The sequence below is a fragment of the Nuphar pumila genome, chromosome 4 (genome assembly GCF_984573655.1).
Source record: "Nuphar pumila chromosome 4, dmNupPumi1.hap1.1, whole genome shotgun sequence".
NCBI lineage: Eukaryota > Viridiplantae > Streptophyta > Magnoliopsida > Nymphaeales > Nymphaeaceae > Nuphar > Nuphar pumila.
The window spans coordinates 2758533-2784044 of NC_143252.1; the positions used below are offsets into that span (position 1 = coordinate 2758533).

Consider the following 25512-nt stretch of genomic DNA (forward strand, 5'->3'; position numbering starts at 1 on the left):
GTCTAAGCAAAAAAGGAGGGAAAATTATTACTCAATAAGGCTTGGAGTGAGAGACCAAGGAGACAAAACCTGAGAACTACAAAATCAAAGAGATGTTTTACAGAAAACCTGCAACTAATAGAAATCATTTTCTGCAATAGACAAAAACTTATGAGCAGAGGCTGTTGTTCTTTTTGCTCACAATAAATGCCTGAACTGAAGGTTCTCTACCTAGGAAATCCGCCAAAATATCAATGGCATCTTTGGATCCTCCTGGTGCAAAAACCTGCAACACAATATGTCAGAATGCTTGTCTACTTAGGAGAAGGTAAACAAATAAAAGCATCGTAGAACAACACGAAAAATAGTGTGTGCTTATTGCCGTAAAGGGTCATGAGGGAAAATATATCAGCTAAAATGCATGCTAACTGCTTGCTTTGAGGGAGAGTGTGGCCTCATGCATCTTTAGATAGATGCAAAATTGCAAGTAAATTGTTGAAAAAGAAATAAGTTGCAAAAGAAAAGAAAAGAATGGTGAAAATTGGAAATCAAAGTATTTCCAGCCAAGGAAAAGGTTTCATAGTGATAAAAGCAGTGCCAAAATGAAACTAGTGCTGATGGCGAAGAGGTTTGTTGCAAAAGGTCAAGAAGTGTGGCCAGGCCACCAACAGTAGCCAATTTGAACAATCCATGCATATTTTTAGGAAGAGCTGAGAGGCTTAGGAAGAACATTGTGGATGATGAATTGCTAGTTATTCCTGCCTAAGTGGCACCAAGAACCTACAGCAAGGGTGATGATTGAACAAATATAGATAAAAGAGTTGGTCATTCATTTCTAAGATATGTACATTGTGTTAGCAAAGTGAATTCTTTTGAAGCATGCTTCATGTTACTACACATCCAGAGGTTGAACTCTAGATACTGTCATAGTTAAAAGTACTAAGAGCAATGAATTTGAAGAGGCCTAAAGACTACAAACAAGACAATAATGACAAATGAGTAAATGAACAGGACAAGAACCTTAACTCTCTTGGCTTTATGTCCTAAAGGTATTTAATTTTTGAAATCAGTTAATATGTCTAATAAACTTTGACAGAAATATGTGTACAACTGGTAGAAGTTAGTGCAGCAAGTTCAGGACAACTAATAAAACAGATTAGGAAAAGTGTTTTGTTAAATCCGATAGTTTAAGTCGGTGAAAAAATGCATGGCATTACATACATTATTTGAACCCGTAGAAGGATAATGAAGCTTATTTATCATAGGCACTAAATTTGATCAAAGTTCAAAAATTGGTGTTAGATTAGTGTCTGCACTAATAAGGTTTGCAACAAATGTTTTAGTATTGCGAAACTTTGTTTTGCATCAAAATGCCACCAACTAATTCCATCAAAATAGACAATTGATAGTGATGAGAAAACAATTGAGGATCTAAACCCACACGCAAAAATGCACAGGACTATTCAGCCAAAATTGAATAGATATGATCAGAGCTATGTCACAGGTGCAGGTACGGCAATTTAAAAAAACTTGGGTGCGGGGGTGCAGGAGGGTATCTATATATAATTATATATAGATAATTTTTAACAGTTAACAGCAGTAACACTAATTTTTAACAGTATTTTCTTTTCGAGTCCAGATTTGGATATTTATGACCCTGGGTGCATTGACCGCACCCAGAGTCGGCTTTACCGCACTGGGTGCCACACCCGCACCCGAGTCGTGTTGCGTCGATGTGGGTGCGGCACCTTGTTGGCCGAATCCCTGCAACATAGGATCAGAGACAAAATAATCTTGGTAGGAAAAAAATGCAAACCAATTGCATGTTACAACATGGCTATTTATTTATTATCTAGTTGTTCAATTTACATAAGCTTTTATCAGGTAGAATTCAATGTTATATTACACCTGTATATTGTATTCTTTTGCAGACCAAGGAAAACACTTGGTGTGGATGCCTAAACATTCATATTTGCTCAATGCATTTAAAGTCAAACATGTAGAGTAAGTGGGTGAAAACACAACTAGAGTTTTTTAGTGCATTCCTACCAGGGGAAAAAGAAAAAAAACACTTGCACTTGAAATGCCTTGTATTTGTTTTATATAACAAGACTTGTCCAAGGTTATTAATTATTCATCAACACTTTAATTCTGCACGCTTATTTTGAAAATTTAGAAACATTAATTGGTTAATAGCATAAGATTGTTTTCCAGAAAAAAAAAACAAAAAGATGCCAAAAAATATTCCAATCCCATCAGATTGTGCATAATGAGAATGCTGAATGAAAGCAACTAAAGATTGAGATGGAAACACAAGCTGATGACATTATGTGGGGAGAAAGGTAAATGATGAGCAAGGAGGAAATGACTGTGTGAATGATGACTTTTATTTAAATAATTTCTGAGATTTCCTAAAACGTTAGGAGCACAAGAAAATTCCAAATAAAAGAAAAGATAGTAGGACTTATCTCAACCTCCTAGATCCACTACATAAAAATAACGCCAGAGTAATTTTGCCAATCTCTAAATGTACACTTATAGATTATCCACGCTACAAACACAATGTAAATAGACAATTTTTTTGGGTTTCTGTAATACAATGTACAACATTACCATTGATGTACACTTCAATCTTATACTTATTTCGCACTGGAAAAGCACAACTTTTGGTCAGATGAGAAACTTTTACAGTGAAAGATTTTCCCACCTCTACCCTTGAGGAAATGATTCATAGGCTCCGATGAATACATGGAGCTGGGTATGCTTTGTGAAAATTTCATACCAGACCCAGGCCCGACCCGAGTTCCAATTAAGATCCGTAATTTTTCAATGTAAAAATGATAAAAAAATATTATTTTACCCGGTGTGGTCCGGGTTTGGTTCATGTAATCCTTATAGGATCCGGGTATGGTTTCTCTTATGGTAAGTCCGATTAGACTCAGGTCCGGACCCGGTACCTGTTAGCATATATATATATATATGTATATATATGTGTGTGTGTGTGTGTGTGTGTGTGTGTGTGTGTGTGTGTGTGTACTTATGTAGAATAACTAGAATATGATAACTGGAAATATGAGAACTAATGTGTGAACCGCTATTTTCATGGGTTTTTTGTTCTTTTCTCTTGAATCTAACCGTACGGATGTGATCTACATGCTTGGATTTATAAGAACCTTCTCTTAAATCATCTGATTTTGATGCATAAACATGATTTTTTTAAGGCTTTAAAAACAATGCCTCATAATCTTCATAAGTATTCAAGCATTCAAAAATCACATTTTTCCTTCGAAAATACATGATCCAATGGTTGATTCCTAGCAAATTCACCATGCCAAGCACATCCACATGGTTGGATTTGCAAAAAAAGTGTTGGAAATGCCCATATTTCTAGTTCTCATATTACAGTTACTCATAAACAGTTTGTAATATGTAAAGCTCTATAGGGGCATTTTAGTCTTTTTACATGTAATAAAGAATTATCATTAAAAATAGTATGCATTTCATTTTATTTTTATTTTTTTTAGTCTTTTAGGTATTAGAGCATGGGCTCTATGGTCTTTTGAACATAGAGCTATAGGGAGCTCCCAAGTGGCCTCCATCTCCCTCTTGTATTTTGTATAAATAGGGGTGTTCTCCCCCCTCATTCTTCAATGCTTGGAGCTCAAGCATATCCTCAATAAAGTTATATTCTTTATCTTTTTGTGTTGTCATTATTGGTTCTTGTATTGTCCCATCGGGGACTTGTGCATGTGCACCTTGCAATTGTGTTCTTGTAAGCCCTTATAGGCCTTTGTTTATATTTTTTGCTTATTTCATAAGATGGTATCAGAGCCATAGTTCTCTTGGTCTTGTGGAAAGTGGCCATCAATTGTTCGTGATTGTGAAAAGGCATCTTCAAGTGTTCGTATGTTTATGGTGCTTGTGGTGACTCAAGTAAAGGTCTTTTTTTCTCTTTCTCTCTTCTACCATTCAAAATGGAACATGAACAAAAAAATGATCTCTCCTTCAAGCTAAATGACTCCCCAACTACAACCTGTAGGCATCCACAATGAAAAATAATCTCAAAGAAAAGAAGCTTTGAGGATATGTGATGGGCATTATCTAGATCCTAAACTCAAGCTCACCAAACGAAGAGACCAAGAGAAGGCCTTAGAAGGAGAGGATCAAATGAAAGCTATTCAAGATCATCAATCTAAGGTAGAAGATTGATAAAGTAACCATGCAAAAATTCTTGCATGGTTTATGAATAATGTTGAGCTCAAAATATGTGCCAACATTGCAAAATTTAGTAAAGTCAATAAGGCTTGGTTCTTTATGAAGGGTATGTATACCCAAAAAGACCTTGCAAGACAATTTTTCTTGCAAGAGAAAATATGAACTATCAAACAAAGAGACATAAGTGTCCGCAATTATTTTCGTGTGCTAGCACCTCTATGGGATGAGTTTACACTTCTTGAACCCAAGTGGGTTGCTAGTGAAGATGTGGAGCTAAAAAGAAAAGAAATGAAAAAAGAACACTTTTTCCAATTGTAACATGGGCTTCGGCCCGAATTCGAACAAGTTAGATATTCTTTACTCCATAGATCTATATTAAGATGAGTGCAATCTTATATGTATATATATACGTATGTATATATATTATTATATAATAGTCAATTTGGTTGACTAAGTCAACCAAAGTTGACTTTATATAATCGTTGGAGAGGATCCAACGGTTATATTTCTAGCCATTGGATCCTCTCCAACAACTAGAAGGGTTCTCCCCTTCTTCTCCTTCTCTTCTTTTTCCCTATAAATAAGGGTGTGTGTGCATTGTGAAGTGAGAGAGTGATGGGTAGATTTCTAGGTTTTGAGTGTTTTAATGAGGCTCTTTTGTAATTTTTCATTTCTTTTGTATTATTTGAATTTCATACTTAATGAAATTACTTATTTTAAGTCTTGTGTTCTATGGGTATTTTCATTGTAAATGAGTGTTTATACCACATTGTATTCTTGGCTCATGGGACGTATTCCGGAGTGCATTGGGATCCATACCATTTTGTGACATGGTATCAGAGCAAGGTTTGAGGTCTTGAGAAATATTTGTATTAATGGATGGTATGGACTTAAGAATTTTGTAGTCTGGTATGTTTCTTTGGTTTTTCTATTTTCATATGTATGGTAAGTGTTTCTAAAAGGGTTATGATAACATTAAATATTTTTGAAATATGTGATATGTGTAGTGAAAATTTATATTTTGCAAAATATGTGGTTTCTTAGAATCTTATGTGTTTCATGTTTTTGTAAAATACTACATTTCATTTTTTAATGTCTCTTAACGTATGTGTGGACTATCTTTTGGATTTCTTTTTTTTTTGTAATGTGATCAAGCATAAAGATTAAAAAAATATATTGTGATCATTTTTTTAATATAGACGTGTTTTCTATATTCTCATAAGGTTTTTCTATTGTCATGTGAATGTGTTATTTCATGTATATTTGAGTGGCATTCTCTATTAAGAGTATTTTCAAATGACTTGTGTTGGATTAAGGCATCTTTAGGTATATACCTCAAATAGTTTTTTATTGAATAGCATAAGCATGACTTGTTATCATATACTCAAATCTTTTTTTGTGCTTATCTTAGTGGTTTCTTTCTTGAGTATTGATATTTTATATCATGCATCTTAGATATTGTATTTTCATTGCATTGTGAGAAAAATTGCTTGTTTAATGTGATCATATGTGGGTTCATAGTTATGTATGTTATTAAAATCTTTATGGCTCTTTGAGAACATTTTATCAATAATGTCAACATTTTTATGTTTTTGCATAGCTTTTAATTGGCTCCTAGTGGTTTTGTATTTGTGTGATTGTGCAGTTTAACTCTTTTGGAATCTCTATATGTTGCCTTCAATTGCCTTATAATAGATTTAGATCTAAAGATTATATATGTTATTCTTGTCTATTTAGTGAGATTTATTAGATCTGTTGTATAAGATGTGCCTTAGTTCACTTGTTTCTTGAGTAATGGACTTATGATCCTTTTAAAGATTCTCAAGCATAGTATTGGCATGCTTATTTACTTATTCAAATTTGTAAAAAAAAAATTGTCATAAGACATCATATGTTGCATTGCATGTGATTGCATCGATTGACATATTGTTTGTGTATATATTTGCACTAATTCTTATGATAAGGTTTTTATCTAATTTTAGTGGATTTGATTTGAAATTTGTTTTTTCAAATCAATTATTTGATATGAGCTTGCCTATTTGGAAATTGATTTTCGTGAGTATTTATTGCCTTCTTATGGCATTGATTTTGTCCATCATAGAATTTTATATATGATGCATTATCTCTCTTGGCCTTGTTGTTGGGTCAGGATTAGCTGTTGAGGTGAGTTATGTATGCACCTCAAACCATCATATCAATATGAAATTATCAAAGTTTATGTGTGTCGTGTTGACACCAGTCTTGGATCTGAATGATAGTTGATTAGCCTGAATCCATATATGCTTTTGTTGATTCAGAGATGTTAGGGTGAGTTGTGTACACCTCGTTTTATGTCAGTTTAGATTATCAACTTATAGTTTGACTCTAACTGACAATTGTTTGATCTCTGGATCTGAGTATGTTGTATCACTCATTTTTTGTATGGTCATTGTTTTTATGGATGCTTATAACTTTGTTTATCTATGATGGCTATCTATTTTTGAAACCATGGTGTTTCCAAAGATGGTTAAAATTAATATACTTATTGATAACATTAGTGTGTTTCCATTACAAGCTTTCTTACTTCGAGTGTCTTTTCCTCTTATGCCTCTTATCTAAGTATTATTATATGTAAACAAGAGATGTTTATTCACACCTTCGTGTGTGATTTTAGCCCATTGTTGGCATTATACTCTTGATCTAGTCGTTGATACACTTAACTTTTGAGTGTCATTATATGTAGACAAGAGATGTTTATTCACACCTTCGTGTGTGTTTTTAACCCATTGTTGGCATTATCCTCTTTATCTAGTCGTTGATACACTTGATTTCTAAGTGTCGTTATACGTAGACAAAATATGTTTATTCACGTCTTCGTGTGTGATTTTAGCGCATCGTTGGCATTATGCTCTTGTTCTAGTCGTTGATACACTTGTCTTAAGTGTCATTTTATGTAGACAAGAGATGTTTGCACACACCTTCGTATGTGTCTTTGGCCCTTTAGTAACATAATGATTATGCTCTTGTTCTAGTCGTTGATACACTTCATGTTTGAGGTTTGGAGAGCTAGAAGGTGATTGCTTGTGGTGGTCAAATTAGTGTTTTTTTTTAATTTGCAAAATTCATTCATTATGATGTATGAGATTTTTAAAATCTCTTCCTAATTTTTCCAAACTCATTTGCTCTCTTATGAGAAATGGTTGTTTAAATTTTTCATGCATTTTGCATTATATATGCTTTAGTTGCATGAGTTATTCCATGATTAATTGTTTTGCATAATTTGCATAAGGTTATGTTTTTCAAAGCATATATTCAATAAACAAATATATATTCTTTTTTTACTTGTGTTGCCCTTTGTTGGCCCTTTGTATTGTCTTATAGTGAATTTGTGCTTATGCACTTTTGTGCTTGTATTGTGCCTTCGTGTCTTTGTGTTGTCCATGCTCAGACTTGTATGTGCTTTTACACTTTGTTTTTGTAAATATGCATATTTCATGTTTTTTTAAGCATTTCATTAGTGAAATCTCTTATGTATATGTTCATAGTGGCTATTGTGTGCATCTGGCTGCTCTTGAGATTATTCTCACTTTGTATTCCTTTTTGGTAAATTGGTATTTGTGCATTCCTATTGTATTTGTCTGGATTCTCATTGGGATCTTTTTTTGTATTTTCACTTGTTTCTAAGCATGTGCCCTTGAAAGTTTGTTTATTGTTATCACTTAAAATTGGTCCATAAGTGACTTTTTTAGTTGCATAATTGATATTGATTCCAGAAATGTAACTGATCTTTGTATATTTGGCATCTCATAATTAAATGATGGAAATCATTTCTTGTATATCCTCTGTGTAAAAATATTTTGAGATTTAAACTTCTTTGTGGGTTATTTCGTCATGGAATTAATGATTGTTTGAAAAATTCATGTTACAGGTCTATTATACATTAATGTGATAAATATGTGTGTATTGAATAATACATGTTTTCATGAATGTTTAAAGTAATTAATGAATTATGAGCTCATCTTTGAGATATTTTGTGCATGCATTTCTCTTTTTGATAAAATGCTATTATGTTCTCTTATAAATTAAAACTTTTGATTATCTATTAAGTCGAGTTTATCAATGACTATCATGTTTGAAGTTAATGACTCTTCAAAATCAATTCTTACTTTAAATTATTTTAAAAATGTTAAATTGAATTAGTAAATATTTTTTACATATTGTATGTTTGTGTGCTTGGCTATCCTCTCTCCATAATTTATATAAGTATAGTTATTTCATGTTAGATTGCTCTTGTTAGATCTTTTTGCAGATTTCTTTTGAAGCATTGGTGATATTGAAGATTCTTTGTGTAATAGAGCATATGATAGAACACCCTTTAAAGAAGCACCAAATGGATGAGCTTTTTAAAGTCCATAAAGACATTTTATATAATAGGGTTCTTCTTTGTAATTTCAAACTTACAGTGACTCACTCTAAGTTTGACAAGGGGTGTTAAGATGGATATAATCTTATATATATATATAATATACATAATATATATATATATATTATTTATATAATATATATTATATATAATAGTCAACTTGGTTGACTAAGTCAACCAAAATTGATTTTATATAACCGTTGGAGAGGGTCCAATGGTTATATTTCTCGCTGTTGGATTCTCTCCAAACGGTTAGAAGGGTTCTCCCCTTCTCCTTTTCTCTCCTTCTACCCTATAAATAAGGGTGTGTGCATTGTAAAGTGAGATAGTGATGGGTAGATTTCTAGGTTTTGAGTGTTGTAGTTCTTCATTTCTTTTGTATTACTTGAATTTCATACTTAATAAAATTGTTTATTTCTAAGTCTTGTATTCTATGGATATTTTCATTGTAAATGAGTGTTTAAACTATATTGTATTCTTGGCTCATGGGACGTATTCCAGAGTGCATTGGGATCCATACCATTTTGTGACAATCTAAACCACTTCCTTTTAAAGATGTGGTTGCCAAAATATGCCAAGAAGAAACTCGTCTTGGTATGATTAAAGGAGGAGATGAAGTGTTGGCAGTTTTTAAGCTTAGAAACCATGTAAAGTTTTACAAGCCTACACACTTTGAAAAGCAAAATACTATAGTGGTAATAATAGCTATAGTGGTGGCTATGGAAAAGCTATTTGTCACCTATGCCACAGGGACTCGCTAAACTGGGTGTCACACCTGCGTAGACGCAACGCGATGCAGGTGCGGGTGCAGGTGTGGCACCCGGTGCAGTCAATATAACCCTGGGTGTGATCAACCTACACCCAAGGTTATATTTGTCCAAAACAAACTCGGTCAACTTTGACCGAGTCCATTTTGGACCATTAAAACTCACGACCTTTTTTTTATGTCGGTGAAACAGGGAGGAAGAAGAAAAAGTAGGAGGAAGAAGAAGAAAAAGGAAGAACAATAAAAAAATAAAGAAAGAGGAGAAGGAAAAAGAAGAAGAAAGAAGACGAGGAAGAGGAGATGGAAGAAGACGAAAGAGGCAGAGGAGAAGGAGAGAGAGAGAGAGAGGGGATGCCCTTTAGATTGAAACCCACCTGAGAGAGAGGGGGGTTTCGTGCCCCCACCCGAGAGAAGGGGGTTTAAACCTGTTAAAATGTAAACTGTAATATATATATATATATATATTATTTAATATTATTATATTTTCTTTTATTATTTTCTTTTTCTATTTTTCTTTATTTTCTTTTTTAGCATCTAGTTCAATAGAAACTAGATATTTGATCCAGTCAAGTTCCTGTTGGAACTTGACTGTGCAAATAGCTATTGGACTGTAGTCCAACAGCTATAATAAATGCTGTTGGACTATAGTCCAACAACTATAATAATAAATGTTGTTGGATTGTAGTCCAACAGCTATAATAATAAATGTTGTTGGACTGTAGTCCAACAACTATATTAAAAGGCGTTGGACTTCCAACGTCTCTTTTGGAGAGCTCAAAATGAGCTCTCCTCTCTCTTCCACTTTTTTGTATGTATAGGGGTGAACCCCTTCAATGTAAACTACTATGCTTTTTAAGCATTTTGTTCATGAATAAAGTATTATTTATTTTTCAAGTGTTCTTCCTTTTATACCCTTTCAAGGGTCATGCTTGTAGTGTCTCCAATAGACACTTGTTTGTGAGTTATTCGTGCATTTGTTGAAGACCACCATTTCATTACATGGTATCAGAGCTACGAAATCCTTAGATCTTGAAGTGCTTCCGCCTCGATTTCCATGCCACATTTACAAAAGGTGTTTCATCATCTTGTTCTTGGCTCAAGAAGATTTGTTTGAAGAAAGGCGAACTTGTGCTACAAAAAATTTTGGTTTTGTATCCTCTCTTATTCCTTTGTCTACTCTTTTTCTTTTCTTTTTATTTTTCTCTCTCTCTCTTCCTATTTATTCCTCTCTTACCCTTGTAAAAGATGGATGACAATGATAAGATCACCATCATTCCTATGAAGCTAAATGATACTAACTATGTAATGTGGGCTTCGATTATGAAGCACCACATTTGGGGAAAAGGTTTATGGGGTATAGTGGATGGTTCCGATTTGGAACCTAAACTATCTTTTATCAAGAAAGAGGGTGATAAAGAGGTTCCTCTAACGGAAGAAGAGAAGAGTAAGGCGTTAGCCACTTATGAAAAGAAATGGAAAGAATGGAGGATAGGGCATGCAAAAATTATGTCATGGCTCATCAATAGCATAGACATTAAAAAATGCTCTAGTCTAGCTAAGTTTGAGCATGCCGATAAGGCTTGGGAATACCTCAAAAACATGTATTCCCTTAAAGATATTGCACATGTATGCAATTTACAAGATAAAGTTCGGACAATGACTCAAAAAGATAAAACTATTCGAGAATATTATAATGAGTTGTCCAAACTTTGGGAAGAGTTGGCTCTTCTTGAGCCCAAATGGCATTGTGCCGAAGATATCGAGCTTCGCTAAAAGCAACTCGATATGAAACATTTCTATCAATTTGTGAATGGTCTAAGGCCGGAGTTTAAATCCACCAAATCGGCCCTTTTACATCGTGGAAAAATTCCTTCTATTGTTGATACTATAGAAGAGCTCACTATGGAGGAAAATAGACTTAGAAAAAGTACTCCAAAAGTTGATGATGACTCCGTTTTAGCTATATCTAGACCGGAGAATCATACTCGTACTTACAAGCCGCCTCATTTTGGAAGGCAAAGCGGCGACTTTGATAAAAGAAAAGTTATTTATCATCATTGTCATGAACCGGGGCACTATAGGCCTCAATGTCCAAAGTTAAAAAGAAGAGAAGAAAAAAGAGTTGCATCTGTTGAATCCGAGTCAAAAGATCAAGATGCACCTGTGTCTATGGCTCAACTGATGGAAATCCTTCAACCTCTTCTCAAAGGGGTATCCTCCTCAACCGAAGCCTTAACTGGAGCGGCAGTTGCATCTTTCTCTGGTCCAGGTAACTTTCCTTGGCTTTTAAATTCTGGTGCTTCTTTTCATATGACCCCAAATGTTAATAGTCTATCTGAATGTCTTAAAAATAACTCAAGTGTGTCAAAGGTTTTTACAGCCGATGACACATCTTTTGAAGTAAAAGGAATAGGATGTTTTGAAAATCTTCAAAAATCCAAAAGACTTTTTATCCTAGAAGTTAGATATATCCCTAAACTTAATTTGAATCTCTTATCTGTCTCGCAAATATCTGATTATTGATGTAATATCTCCTTCTCTTCTCATGGTTGTTGGGCACAGGATCGCCAGTCAGGGAAGCTGATTGGAGAAGGCCATAGAGAAGGAAGACTTTATTACATGGACTTTTTGGAATTACCCAAGAATGCATTTTGTTATAATATTCAGAAATTAGAATTGGATTTATGGCACAAAAGGCTTGACCATCCTCATATGTCTAAAATTCAATATTTTCCAAGTTTGGAAAAAATTTGTAATTCTGAAAATTTTTCTTGTAAAGACTGCATTCTTGGCAAAAGGAAAAGGTTACCATTTCTTAGTAGAACTTTTGTTTCCTCACGACCACTTGAGTTAATACATTCGGATGTTTGGGGCCCCGCACCAGTTATTTCCAAAGGTGGTTATACATATTATGTCATTTTTGTTGATGACTTTTCTAGACATACTTGGATTTATTTTCTTAAACATAAATCTGATGTTTTTGCTAACTTCCAAATATTTCATAAAATGGTTAAAAATAAGTTTCAAAATGATATTTCTGTTTTTCGCACTGATTCAGGGGGAGAATTTATGTCCAACGAATTCAAAGACTATCTCAATTTACATGGTATTACACATCAAAGATCATGTCCACACACTCCACAACAGAATGGCCTAGCCGAACGCAAACATCGGCACATTATGGAAACTACTAGGACATTGCTAATTGCAAATAAGTTCCTCATTAAAGAATACAACTCCAATAGAAAAGCTTGTTAATTTAACTCCAGATTATTCTAGATTAAGAATCTTTGGATGCAAATGTTTTGTTTTCACCAACAGAAATGACAAACTCTCTTCTCGTGCAATCCCATGTGCCTTTTTAGGATATGCTGATAATAAAAAAGGCTACAGGTGTTTCGATTTTCAAAATGACAAATTATATGTGTCAAGAAATGTATCTTTTTTGAAAAAAGAAAGCTTCTTTGAATTTGAAAAATCCAAGGATGTCACTGAATACTCGTTTTTAATTGATCCAACTTCAAAATCCAATGAATGTGATGTTGGATGTGACCTTGATAATGATCAAAGTCCTATTGTTGTTGAAAATGATGATAATGAAGAGCAAATCCATAGGGATGTTAGTCTACAATATTCAAGACGTAGAGAGCAAAATTTTCCATGTGCATTACAAAAATACTCTGAAGTCTCACCTAGAAGAACGTCTAGAATCTCTAAACCTCCAAAAAAATTTGTGTCTTATGAATCTTTTTCACCCACGTATAGGGCCGCCATTACATTAATACAATCATATGTTGAACCATCATCCTATTCTCAAGCAAAAAATCATATAGAATGGATAGAAGCCATGAAAATAGAATTGGATGCACTAGAAAAGGCCAATACTTGGACGATACAAAATATCCCTCCGGGTAAGAAACCTATAGGTTGTAGGTGGGTATACAAAGTCAAAACCAAAAGTGATGGGACCCTAGAAAGATATAAGGCCCGTTTAGTAGCAAAATGATATGCCCAAGAGTATGACATCGATTATGAAGAAACATTTGCTCCTGTGGCCCGTATGACCACTGTTAGAACTTTAATAGCCTTGGCCTCCATTAGAACATGGCCTATCTTTCAATTAGATGTCAAAAATGCTTTCCTGAATGAGAATCTCGTTGAAGAAGTATACATGGAAGCCCCACCTGGTATTAGTATCCCTAAGGGTAAAGCTCTTCGTCTAGAAAAAGCTCTTTATGGTCTTAAACAGGCTCCAAAAGCCTGGTATGACCGATTTAGTCATGTTATGCTTGATATTGGTTTTCAACCTTGTTTAACTGACACTGCTTTGTTTGTTAAGAAATCTGATGCAGGCATCATTATTCTTCTTCTCTATGTGGACGATATGATCATCACTGGAAGCGACAAACAGGGAGTTGCAAATATCAAATCTCTTCTTAAAACTCACTTTGAAATGACTGACTTAGGTTTATTAAGATATTTTTTAGGCATTGAAGTTACTTATTCCCCTCGGGGGTATTTGATATCTCAATCTAAATTTGCTCTTGATATCGTTTCCAGGTTTGGAATTACAGATGATAAGAAAGTAGACACTGTTAAAATGTATCTCTCTTTATGTAATATTTACATATATATATATAAAGAGAGATACATATACATATACATCACGTATATATGTATATGTATCTATCTATATATATATGTAAATATATATGTTTTCTTTTTTCTGTAAAACCCGAAAGGGTATTTTAGTCATTTCTCTCCATTTTGCGCATATTCATAATTATGAATATGCTGTAATTCTTTTTCCTTTTTTTCCTTTTCCCTTTTTTGTCTTTTTTCTTCTTTATTTCTTTGTTGACTCAAAGTCAACCTTGGAGGGCTCAACACTAGCTGTTGAGCCTCTCCAACGGTTAGAATTCTAACCGTTGGAGGGGCTCCAACAACTAGTGGAGCCCCTCCAAGGCTCCTTTTCCCTCTTATAAATAGGGGAGCTCCCCCTTTGTAAACTTCACTTCTTGGAGCTTTTGTTCTCCAAGCCTCTCAATAAAATTCTTTATATTTTGTATGCCTTTGTGCATTTGAGTTTCTTTATTGTACCTTTGTGTACATTTGTTCTAAGTGTTCTTGTGCTTTTGTGCACATTGGTGGTGTTGTGCTCATCGCACTCTTTATCTCATTTTTTGAGATATTTTCACATGGTATCAAAGCTAGGCTTAAAGGAAAAGAAGATCGTGCTCTTATTTCTCTTCGTTGGAATACCTCGTAAAGCGTGCCATTGAGTTGTGGTGGTGGAAGTGAAGACTCGGCTCTTCATTCTATATTTTGCAAGCTTCCTACATCAAGAAGGGACTCATTTCGCTTTGTGGTACGCATTTATTCCTCTTTGTATCCTCTCTAATGGGCAAAAAGGATTCGCACTTCTCTCTTGGCTTCAAATTGAATGGAACGAATTATCATGTATGGGCCGGGAATATGGAGGCCCATATAAAAGGAAAGGGACTTTAGGGATATGTTCAAGGAACTATTCCCGAACCCGTACCAAAAATTACTACTCTTGACAAAGGGGAGATCAAGGTTCTTGAGGGAGAAGAAAGAGAAAAGGCTTTTGAAAATTACAATAAGAAGCATGAAGAATGGGAAATGAAAAACTACAAAATTCTCTCATGGTTCTTCTCTTCGGTTGAGACCAAAATTAATGCCAATATTCTAAAGTTCAAAAAGGCATGTCAAGTATGGGAATATCTTGAAAGAATGTATACTTCAAGAGATTTGTCCCATAAGTACTATCTCCAAAAGAAGGCCTTAACCCTTCAACAAGGAGAAATGTCCGTTAGAGAGTATTTCGCCGAGTTATCCACTATTTGGGATGAGCTTGCCCTCCAAGAACCTAAATGGAGCGGTGAGGCTATTGAATTGAGGGCCAAACAACTAGAAGATGATCATTTCTTTAACTTTTTAAATGGGCTTAGACCCGAGTTTGAACAAACTAGATCCTCTCTCTTATCTTCTTTCTCTTCCCCTCCTTTGGAAGATGTGCTTACCAAATTAAGTGGAGAAGAAACTAGATTGGGAATGAATAAAACCAATCTAAGTGTGTTGGCCGTTCCCTCTAAAGATGAGGATGAGGGTGCTTATGCCGTCTCAAGACCGGGGAATAATGTTAAAACCTATAAACCCCCTCATTTTAACAAAAATCAAGGAGGAAGAGAAAATGGTGGGCATTATGGAAGAAGAGATTATAGTAAGATCATATGCCATTTTTGCAAAGAACCGGGTCACATTAAACCGGTATGCCCTAAATGGAAGAAGATGGTGGCTATGTCTACTACTTTCCAATCAACCAAGGAGGAAGGTCCTTCTACTTCCAATCATGCTACTTTGGCTCTCAATCAAATCATGGAAGCTCTTCAACCACTCCTCAAGGGATCCGTTTCCGGAGCAGCCATGACCACCTTCTCTCCTCCCGGTAAGACTCTTTGGCTCTTAGACTCGGGTGCATCCTTTCATATGACTCCAAATGTTTTGTCACTTTCTAAATACTCAAAAAATTTGTCACCCTCTTTTGTCTCCACCGCGGATGGGGCTTCTCTTGAAATAAAAGGAATTGGTGATTTTGAAAGACAAGGTTTTTTTATTCCAAAAGTTAGATTTATACCAAAACTAAATTTAAATTTGCTTTCCGTCTCTCAACTATCGGATCATGGGTGTGATATCAAATTCTCATCAAATAAATGTTGGATACAGGATCGCCGGTCCGGGAAGTTGATTGGGGAAGGCTCTAGGAAGGGAGATCTTTATCTCATGGAATTTCTTCAAATTCCAAAAACCTCTTTTTGTAATGTTGCCCAACATAAGGATATAAATGTTTGGCATAAACGCCTTGGGCATCCAAATATTGTCAAGCTTTCATATTTACATTTTGCTAAAACCTTATGTAAAGACAATTTCAATTGTAATGATTGCATTCTTGGTAAAATGAGAAGCTTACCTTTTGGACAAAGAACTATGTTTTCAACCAAACCTTTCGAAATTGTGCATTCGGATGTATGGGGACCGGCACCCGTTGTGTCTAAGGGAGGTTTTTCATATTATGTTATTTATGTGGATGATTTTTCAAGGTATAGTTGGATATACTTCCTCAAACATAAACATGAGGTTTTCTCTACTTTCAAGATCTTTCACATGTTAATACAAAATCAATTCAATAGTAAATTACAAATTTTTAGAACCGACTCCGGGGGAGAATATCTCTCAAATGATTTCAAAAGTTATATTGAAAATAATGGGATTGTTCATCAAAGGTCTTGTCCCAAAACTCCCCAACAAAATGGGTTGGCCGAACGAAAACATAGACACATAATTGAAACTACAAGAACTTTGTTAATTTCTCAAAAAATTCCAAAAAGATTTTGGGCCGAAGCGGCTCTTGCATCGGTTTATCTCATCAACCGACTTCCATCCAAAAACTTGAACCAAATATCTCCATATGAAATCTTGTATAAAAAAGAACCCGACTACAATAGGTTAAGAATTTTTGGTTGTAAATGTTTTGTTCTCACCGATAAGAATGATAAATTATCTCCCAAAGCTATTCCTTGTGCTTTTTTAGGATATTCGGAAACCCAAAAAGGTTTTAGGTGTTATGATATTAAAAATGATAAACTATATGTTTCAAGAAATTTAACCTTTTTAGAAAACATAAGTGGTTTTGAAGAACACAAAACTCATGAAGATAATGCCGATTATTCTTTTTTGTTTGAACTATTGTCTAGAAATGAAGATTTTAGCGATGATGAATTAAAAGAGAATGAGGATATAAGTGAATGTATTCCTCAAACCATTCATGATGAAGAAGAAATGATAAATGAACCAATTACCTATACTCATAGAGATAAAAGCACTTTTAGAAGTGCAATAGAGAAATATAGTGATCTTAGTGAATCTTCCAACAACTCTCGAAGAACTGAAAGATCTAGGAGAAATCCTTCTAGATTTATATCCTATGAGTCTTTTTCTCCAAAACATAGGGCATGTCTTCGTGCCATTCACTCATACCAAGAACCTAGAAATTTCAAAGAAGCTACGGAAATGATTGAATGGAGGGATGCCATGGACAACGAACTTAGAGCCCTCAACAAAGCCAAAACGTGGGTTTTTCAATGTCTTCCAGAAGGAAAGAAAACAATAGGATGTAGATGGTTTTTTAAAGTCAAAACCAAGAGTGATGGCACTCTTGAAAGATATAAAGCCAGTCTTGTCGCAAAAGGATATAGTCAAGAATACGACATCGATTACGAAGAAACCTTTGCTCCTGTTGCACGAATGGTTACTGTAAGGTGTTTGATCACCATTGCATCTATTAAAAATGGAATATTTACCAAATGGATGTTAAAAATGCATTTCTAAATGGGGACCTTAATGAAGAAGTCTACATGGATGCTCCTCCTGGCATGAACATACCAAAGGGGAAAGTCCTTCGTTTGCAAAAAGCGCTTTATGGTTTAAAACAAGCCCCTAAGGCTTGGTATGATCGATTTAATGATGTAATGGTTCAAAATGGTTTTTCCTCATGCTACACTGACACTGCTCTGTCAAAAAGTCTGATGCAGGAATTGTGATTTTACTGTTATATGTTGATGATATGTTGATAACAGGTAGTGACATAAAAGGCATCAGAAACATTAAAACCACTTTAAAAGAAAGGTTTGAAATGTCAGACCTGGGGTATCTGACTTACTTTCTTGGTATTGAGGTAACCTACTCTCATAGAGGCTATTTTTTGTCTCAAACTAAACTTGCCTGTGAGATTCTTGACAGATCAGGTATTATTGATGATAAAATCTGTGAGACCCCTGAAATTGTGGGATAAAAAATGAAGATCGATGATGGGAAACTTTTGGAGGATCCTACTCCCTACCGGCAACTTGTGGGATCTCTAATGTATCTTAGCATCACAAGGCCGAACATCTCTCATGCCGTGCATACTGCAAGCCAATTTCAGCATGCTCCTACATCCGTTCATATGAGTGCCGTTCTCCGAGTTGTCAGATACTTAAAGGGAACTTTAAACAAGGGAGTTTTTCTTTCCTCTTCTTCTGAGTTGAATTTAATTGCATATACTGACTCTGATTGGGGAGGTGACCCAAATAACCGTCACTCCACTACAGGCTTTTGTATTTTTTTAGGTGAATCCCTGATCTCATGGAGATGTAAGAAGCAACAGAAGGTGTCTCTATCATCCACCGAAGCAGAATATCGAGCCATGGCATCTACAACTATGGAGATTGTCTGGATTCATCAGTTGCTGCAAGACATGGGGATTCCAATTCAAGAACCCACAAAGTTATGTTGTGATAATAAGAGTGCAATCTATATTGCCAAGAACCACACGTTTCATGAGCGGACAAAGCATATTGAGATGGACTGTAATTATGTCTGTGAGGCATATCTACAAAAAGTCATCGATCTTCCTTATGTGACGTCAGAATATCAGTTGGCAGATTTCTTCGCCAAGGCGCTTTGCTCCCCAAGATTCAACTTTCTCCTTAGCAAACTTTCGGTCATTGTGCCCTAAGTTTGAGGGAGGGTGTTAAAATGTATCTCTCTTTATGTAAATATTTACATATATATATAAAGAGAGATACATATACATATATACATCACATATATATGTATATGTATCTATCTATCTATATATATATATGTAAATATATATGTTTTCTTTTTTCTGTAAAACCCGAAAGGGTATTTTAGTCATTTCTCTTCATTTTGCGCATATTCATAATTATGAATATGCTGTAATTCTTTTTCCTTTTTTTACTTTTCTTCTTTTCTTTTTTCCTTTTCCCTTTTTTGTCTTTTTTCTTCTTTATTTCTTTGTTGACTCAAAGTCAACCTTGGAGGGCTCAACACTAGCTGTTGAGCCTCTCCAACGGTTAGAATTCTAACCGTTGGAGGGGCTCCAACAGCTAGTGGAGCCCCTCCAAGGCTCCTTTTCCCTCTTATAAATAGGGGAGCTCCCCCTTTGTAAACTTCACTTCTTGGAGCTTTTGTTCTCCAAGCCTCTCAATAAAATTCTTTATATTTTGTATGCCTTTGTGCATTTGAGTTTCTTTATTGTACCTTTGTGTACATTTGTTCTAAGTGTTCTTGTGCTTTTGTGCACATTGGTGGTGTTGTGCTCATCGCACTCTTTATCTCATTTTTTGAGATATTTTCACAGACACTCCAGAAGTTGTCAATGTTAAAATGAAAATTGATGATGGAGAACTTCTTGATGATCCTACTCCTTATAGACAGCTTGTTGGAGCTCTTTCTTATCTTTCCATTACTAGGCCAGATATAACTCATGCGGTTCATACAGCCAGTCAGTTTCAGCATGCTCCCACCTCCGTGCACATAGGAGCAATTTTGCGTATTATTAGATACTTAAAATCCTCTCTTTCACGAGGACTCTTCTTGTCTGCTTCATCTTCATTAAATTTAATTGCATATACTGATGCTGGCTGGGGAGGTGATCCCAATAATAGACACTCAACTACTGGTTTTTGTGTGTTCCTAGGTGAAACCTTAATTTCGTGGAGGTGCAAGAAGCAACAGAAAGTCTCTCTTTCCTCCACCGAAGCTTAATACAAAGCCATGACAACCACCACTATGGAGGTTGTTTGGCTCAGACGATTGCTAGCAGATATGGGAGCTAAAGCAACGCAAGCTTCAAAGATGTGTTGTGACAACAAAAGTGCGATCTACATTGCAAGCAACCGGACATTCCATGAGCGCACTAAACACATTGAGATGGACTGTCACTATGTCAGAGAGGAATACTTACATGGAACCATTGATCTGCCATATGTTACATCAGAATATCAATTAGCAGACTTCTTCACCAAGCCTCTCGCTGCTCCCAGATTTCACTTCCTCTTAGACAAACTTTCGCTCATTGTACCGTAAGTTTGAGGGGGAGTGTTAAAATGTAAACTGTAATATATATATATATTATTTAATATTATTATATTTTCTTTTTCTATTTTTCTTTATTTTCTTTTTTAGCATCTAGTTGAATAGAAACTAGATATTTGATCCAGTCAAGTTCCTGTTGGAACTTGACTGTGCAAATAGCTGTTGGACTGTAGTCCAACAGCTATAATAAATGTTGTTGGACTATAGTCCAACAGCTATAATAATAAATGCTGTTGGACTGTAGTCCAACAACTATATTAAGAGACGTTGGACTTCCAACGTCTCTTTTGGAGAGCTCAAAATGAGCTCTCCTCTCTCTTCCACTTTTTTGTATATATAGGGGTGAACCCCTTCAATGTAAACTACTATGCTTCTTAAGCATTTTGTTCATGAATAAAGTATTATTTATTTTTCAAGTGTTCTTCCTTTTATACCCTTTCAAGGGTCATGCTTGTAGTGTCTCCAATAGACACTTGTTTGTATTCGTGCATTTGTTGAAGACCACCATTTCATTACAACCTCAGAGAGAGAAGGGAGGTTTTGTGCCCCCACCCGAGAGAGAGAGAGAGAGAGAGAGAGAGAGAGAGAGAGAGAGAGAGAGAGAGAGAAAAGGGGGGTTTTGTGCCCCCCACCTTTTTATTAAAAAAGGTGGGCCAATCCACACTTGATCTAAACCAAAAATGAGAGAGGGGTTTCGTACCCCCACCTTTTTATTAAAAAAGGTGGGTTTGGATCAAGTGTGAATCTTAATATAGATCCACACTTGATTTAGATCCAAACTCTCTCTCTCTCTCTCTCTCTATATATATATATATATATACACACACACACCTTCCCACACCCCCACACCCATTTTTTTTTAAAGTGACGCATCGTCGCACCTACACTCACACTTATGTGATAGTTTGTCACCATTGCCATGAACCAGGACACATAAGACCAAATCGTCTCAAGCTCAATGATACCTCCAAGAACAAGGTGGCTTCCATTGAAGAATTCACACCAAAGCGAGAAGAATCGATTAAAAAGGACTCTTTTTCACTTTTTCAATACACTTCAACAATTACTCAAATCTCCATCAACTTTGGATGTCGCAATAGCCTCATCCTTTCCGCTAGGTATGTGTTCTTGGATCTTTGATTCAGAAGCTTTCTTTCATATGACACCACATGAAAATGGTCTATCCGATTTATGTACTAATTCAAAATCTTCATATGTTTCTATTGTCGATGGAACATCTTTGCAAATTAAAAGTATATTCTCAAAACCTCTATGTTCCAAAATTGAATCTCAATCTTTTTTCGGTTTCTCAAATCTCTGATCATGGATATGAAATCTCCTTCTCATTTAAATGTTGCTTTGTGTAGGATCTCTGATCCAAGAAGCAGATTCGGCAAGGCCATAGAAGTAGAGATCTCTACTATATGAACTCCCTAAATCTCCCTTTAAAATCATTTTGCAATTATATCCAAAATAAAGATATTGAAACTTGGCATAAAAGATTTGGACATCCAAGCTATTCAAAGATGAATCTTTTCACTTTTAGGGAAAAAAATTGTAATGAAAAAGATTTAATTTGCAAACATTGTATCTTTGAAAAGATGAAATCTATTTCATTTCCTAATAGAACATTTGTCTCAAAGACCTTTTGAATTAGTGCATTCGGATGTTTGGGGACCTTCTTCGGTCATATCAGAAGGAGGTTATTCACATTATGTTACATTTATTGATGATTTCACTAGATATGCGTGAATCTACTTCCTTAATTTCAAATACAATGTATTCTTTTTTTTTTAAGAATTTCATATGATTGTTAAAAATCAATTTCAAGGCAACATTTTTATCCTTAGATTCGACTCGGGTGGTGAATACTTATCCAATGAATTTAAAAATTATTTAAAACAAAATGGGATTTGTCACAAAAAATCTTGTCCAAGAACTCAAAATGAACTAGCCAAAAGGAAACATAGGCATATTATGGAAACAACTAGGACTCTACTTATCTCTAAAGATATTCCAAAAAAGGTTTTTGGGCTGAGGCCATTCTAACATCAACCTATTTGATAAATAGAATACCCTCATCATTTTTACAAAATGTTTCTCCACATGAAGAACTATTTGAAAAAATACTCTATTTTAAGCATTTACAAGTTTTTTATTGTAAGTGTTTTTGTTCTCTTACATAAAAGAGGTAAATTATCTCCAAAAGCCATTGAATGTGCCTTAATGGGTTATGGCGAAAACTAAAAAGGATATAGATGATATAGATGTTTTGACTTTAAGAATAACAAACTTTATGTTGCTAAGAATATGACCTTTTTAGAAAATGAAAATAAACTTGAGAAAATTAAGGAAAAAAAGAAGGTAGATTATACTTTTTTATTTAATCTCTTACCACAAGAGTTAACTTGTTTCTTTGAATGATAACGAAGATGGTAATAATAATGGGCATCCTAATGATGAGAATGTTGAATCACCATTAAGTAATGATATTGTTGATAGACCCATACAAGTATATGCCCAACATGAGTAAAAAAACCCTCTAAGTGCTTTAGAAAAATATTCGCATAATTCCTCTATAGAAGATTCAATCGTTTCTCTATCCCACCAAGTAGGTTTGTATCTTATGACACTTGGACACCAAACTATAGAGCATGTTTAATAGCTTTACACTCCTATTATGAACTGTCACATTATAATGAAACAAAAAACCTTCTATAATGGGTTGAAGTCATGAATATAGAACTAGATGCCCTTAAAAAGGCTAAGACTTGGGAAGTAGCTTCATTACCCATAGGAAAGAAAGCTATAGGATGTAGATGGGTTTTCAAGGCTAAAACCAAGAGTGATGAGACCCTAGAAAGATATAAAGCTAGATCAGTGACCAAAAGATATTTTAAGGAATACTGAATTGACTATGAGAAAACCTTTGCACCAGTAGCTAGAATGACTAGTGTTAGGACTCTCATAGGTGTTGCATTTATTAAAAAATGGTACATATACCAACTTGATGTTAAAAATGCATTTTTTAATAGAGAATTAAATGAGGAGGTTTATATGGATCCTTCGCCGGGATTTGGTATTGAAAAAGGCAAAACTCTTAAACTTAAGAAGGCCTTGTATGGTCTTAAACATGCTCCTAAGGCCTGGTATGATAAATTTAGTAACGTAATGACTCATCTAGGCTTTCATTCTTGTTATACCAACACTGCTCTTTTTGTCAAAAGTATAGGTTCTAAGGTTGTTATTTTTCTACTATATATAGATGACATGATAATAATTGGAAGTGACAAACAGGGAGTTAATGATATTAAAAATGTTTTAAAAGAAAATTTTGATATGTCTGATTTAGGTTTTCTAAGATATTTCTTAGGTATTGAAGTTGCTTATTCTCCCAAAGGATATATTCTTTTTCAAATGAAGCTTGTTGCTGATATTTGCACCAAATCTGACATTTCAAATGATAAGAAAGTAGAAATCCGTGAAGTGATCAATGTAAAGCTAAGGCTTGAAGATGAGACTCTTCTCGAAGATCCCACACCTTATCGACAACTAATTGGGTCACTCACTTGTCTATCACCAGACCTGATATAACTCATGCAATTCACTCTGTCAATTAGTTTCAACATGCTCCGACCATCGAGCACATCGGTGTTGTGTTCAGAATTATCAGATATGTCAAGAATACCATAACAAAGGAACTTTTCTTATCCTCATCATCTTCTTTGGATTTACTTGCTAATACTGGCGATGATTGGGAAGGAAATCCAAGTACAAGTTTCTGTGTGTTTTTAGGACTCTAATTTCGTGGAGATGCAAGCAACAACAAAAAGTATCTTTGTCCTCACCAGAAGATGAATATCATGCAATGGCTACGACAACAATGGAGCTTGTATGGCTAAAAGGTCATCTCAGAGACATGGGAGCAATAATCTCAAAACCCTAAAAAATGTATTGTGATAATAAGAGTGCAATCTACATTGCGAGCAACCACACCTTCCAAGAGCGAACCAAACACATTGAGATGAATTGTCATTATGTACGTAATGAATATCTAAGATGAACTATTGAGTTGTCGTATGTTACATCGAAGTACCAACTAGGTGATTTCTTTACCAAAGCTTGTCCTGCATCTCGGTTTATCTTTTTCCTTAACAAACTTTCAGTTATTTCACTGTAAGTTTGAATAGGGGTGTTAATATATATTCAGTTATAGACAATTTTGTAATATGTAAAGCCCTATAGGGGCATTTTAGTCTTTTTACATGTAATAAGGAATTGTCATTAGGAATAGTATTTATTCTTTTTTTATAACTTTTAGGTATTAGAGCATGGGCTCTATGGTCTTTTGACAATAGTCGTTGGGAGCTCCCCAACGGTCAACGGTCAATGGTCATAAATATGACCATTGGGAGCTCCCAAGTGGCCTACCTCTCCCTCTTGTATTTTGTATAAATAGGTGTGTTCTCCCCCCCCCACCACCCTCCCCTTCATTCTTCAATGCTTGGAGCTCAAACATATGCTCAATAAAGTTATATTCTTTATCTTTTTGTGTTGCCATTATTGGCTCTTGTATTGTCCCATCGAGGACTTGCTTGTGGACTTTGTAATTGTGTTCTTGTAAGCCCTTAGAAACCTTTGTTTATATTTTCCACATATTTCATTACAGTACCATCATCTCAAATCATGTTTGGGTCTGGTTCCACCTGTTGACACCCTTACTCATAGGGTTGTCATATGCCTAAATACATAATTGACATGAACATTACAAAGCGGAGCTTATAATATTGCTTCACAAAAGCAAAAATTATATGGGTATCAAGTTTTTTCAAAAATGGAGATTGTTCACACAGATTGAGGACTTACACTGTCTGGGCTTGAATATTCCATAAAATTATCAAAAAGCTTGGCAATCAATTATAGTGAACTTTGAATTTCATTAACATAGTGAGGCTACTCGGGAGGTGAGAGTGTGAATCAAGATGTTGAGAATTTGACCATTTGAACATATCTAAACCCAAATAGCACATGTAGCACATTTGACATCAAGAAATCACAGCCATTTTGGGGTTCTAGGATACTAATTTCAACTATTCTTTAAGGAGTTTTCCCAATGAAGCACATCCCACACCCATGGATTGCTCTGTGCTGATGTGTGCTCCTTGCTCAGGGAGCAGCATAGCGAAAG

General features: G+C 35.0%; 1 protein-coding gene across 2 annotated transcripts in view; it reads right to left on the reverse strand.

Moving 5' to 3' along the window:
* Positions 1–25512, reverse strand: part of LOC149839060 (Zincin-like metalloproteases family protein) — a 165001-nt gene continuing 139489 nt past the window's right edge. For both annotated transcript variants that reach the window (XM_090002247.1, XM_090002246.1), the window contains exon 20: positions 1–265. In XM_090002247.1, coding sequence (XP_089858373.1) covers positions 149–265 — 117 coding nt within the window. In that variant the 3' untranslated portion in view covers positions 1–148. The remainder of the gene's footprint in view (positions 266–25512) is intronic.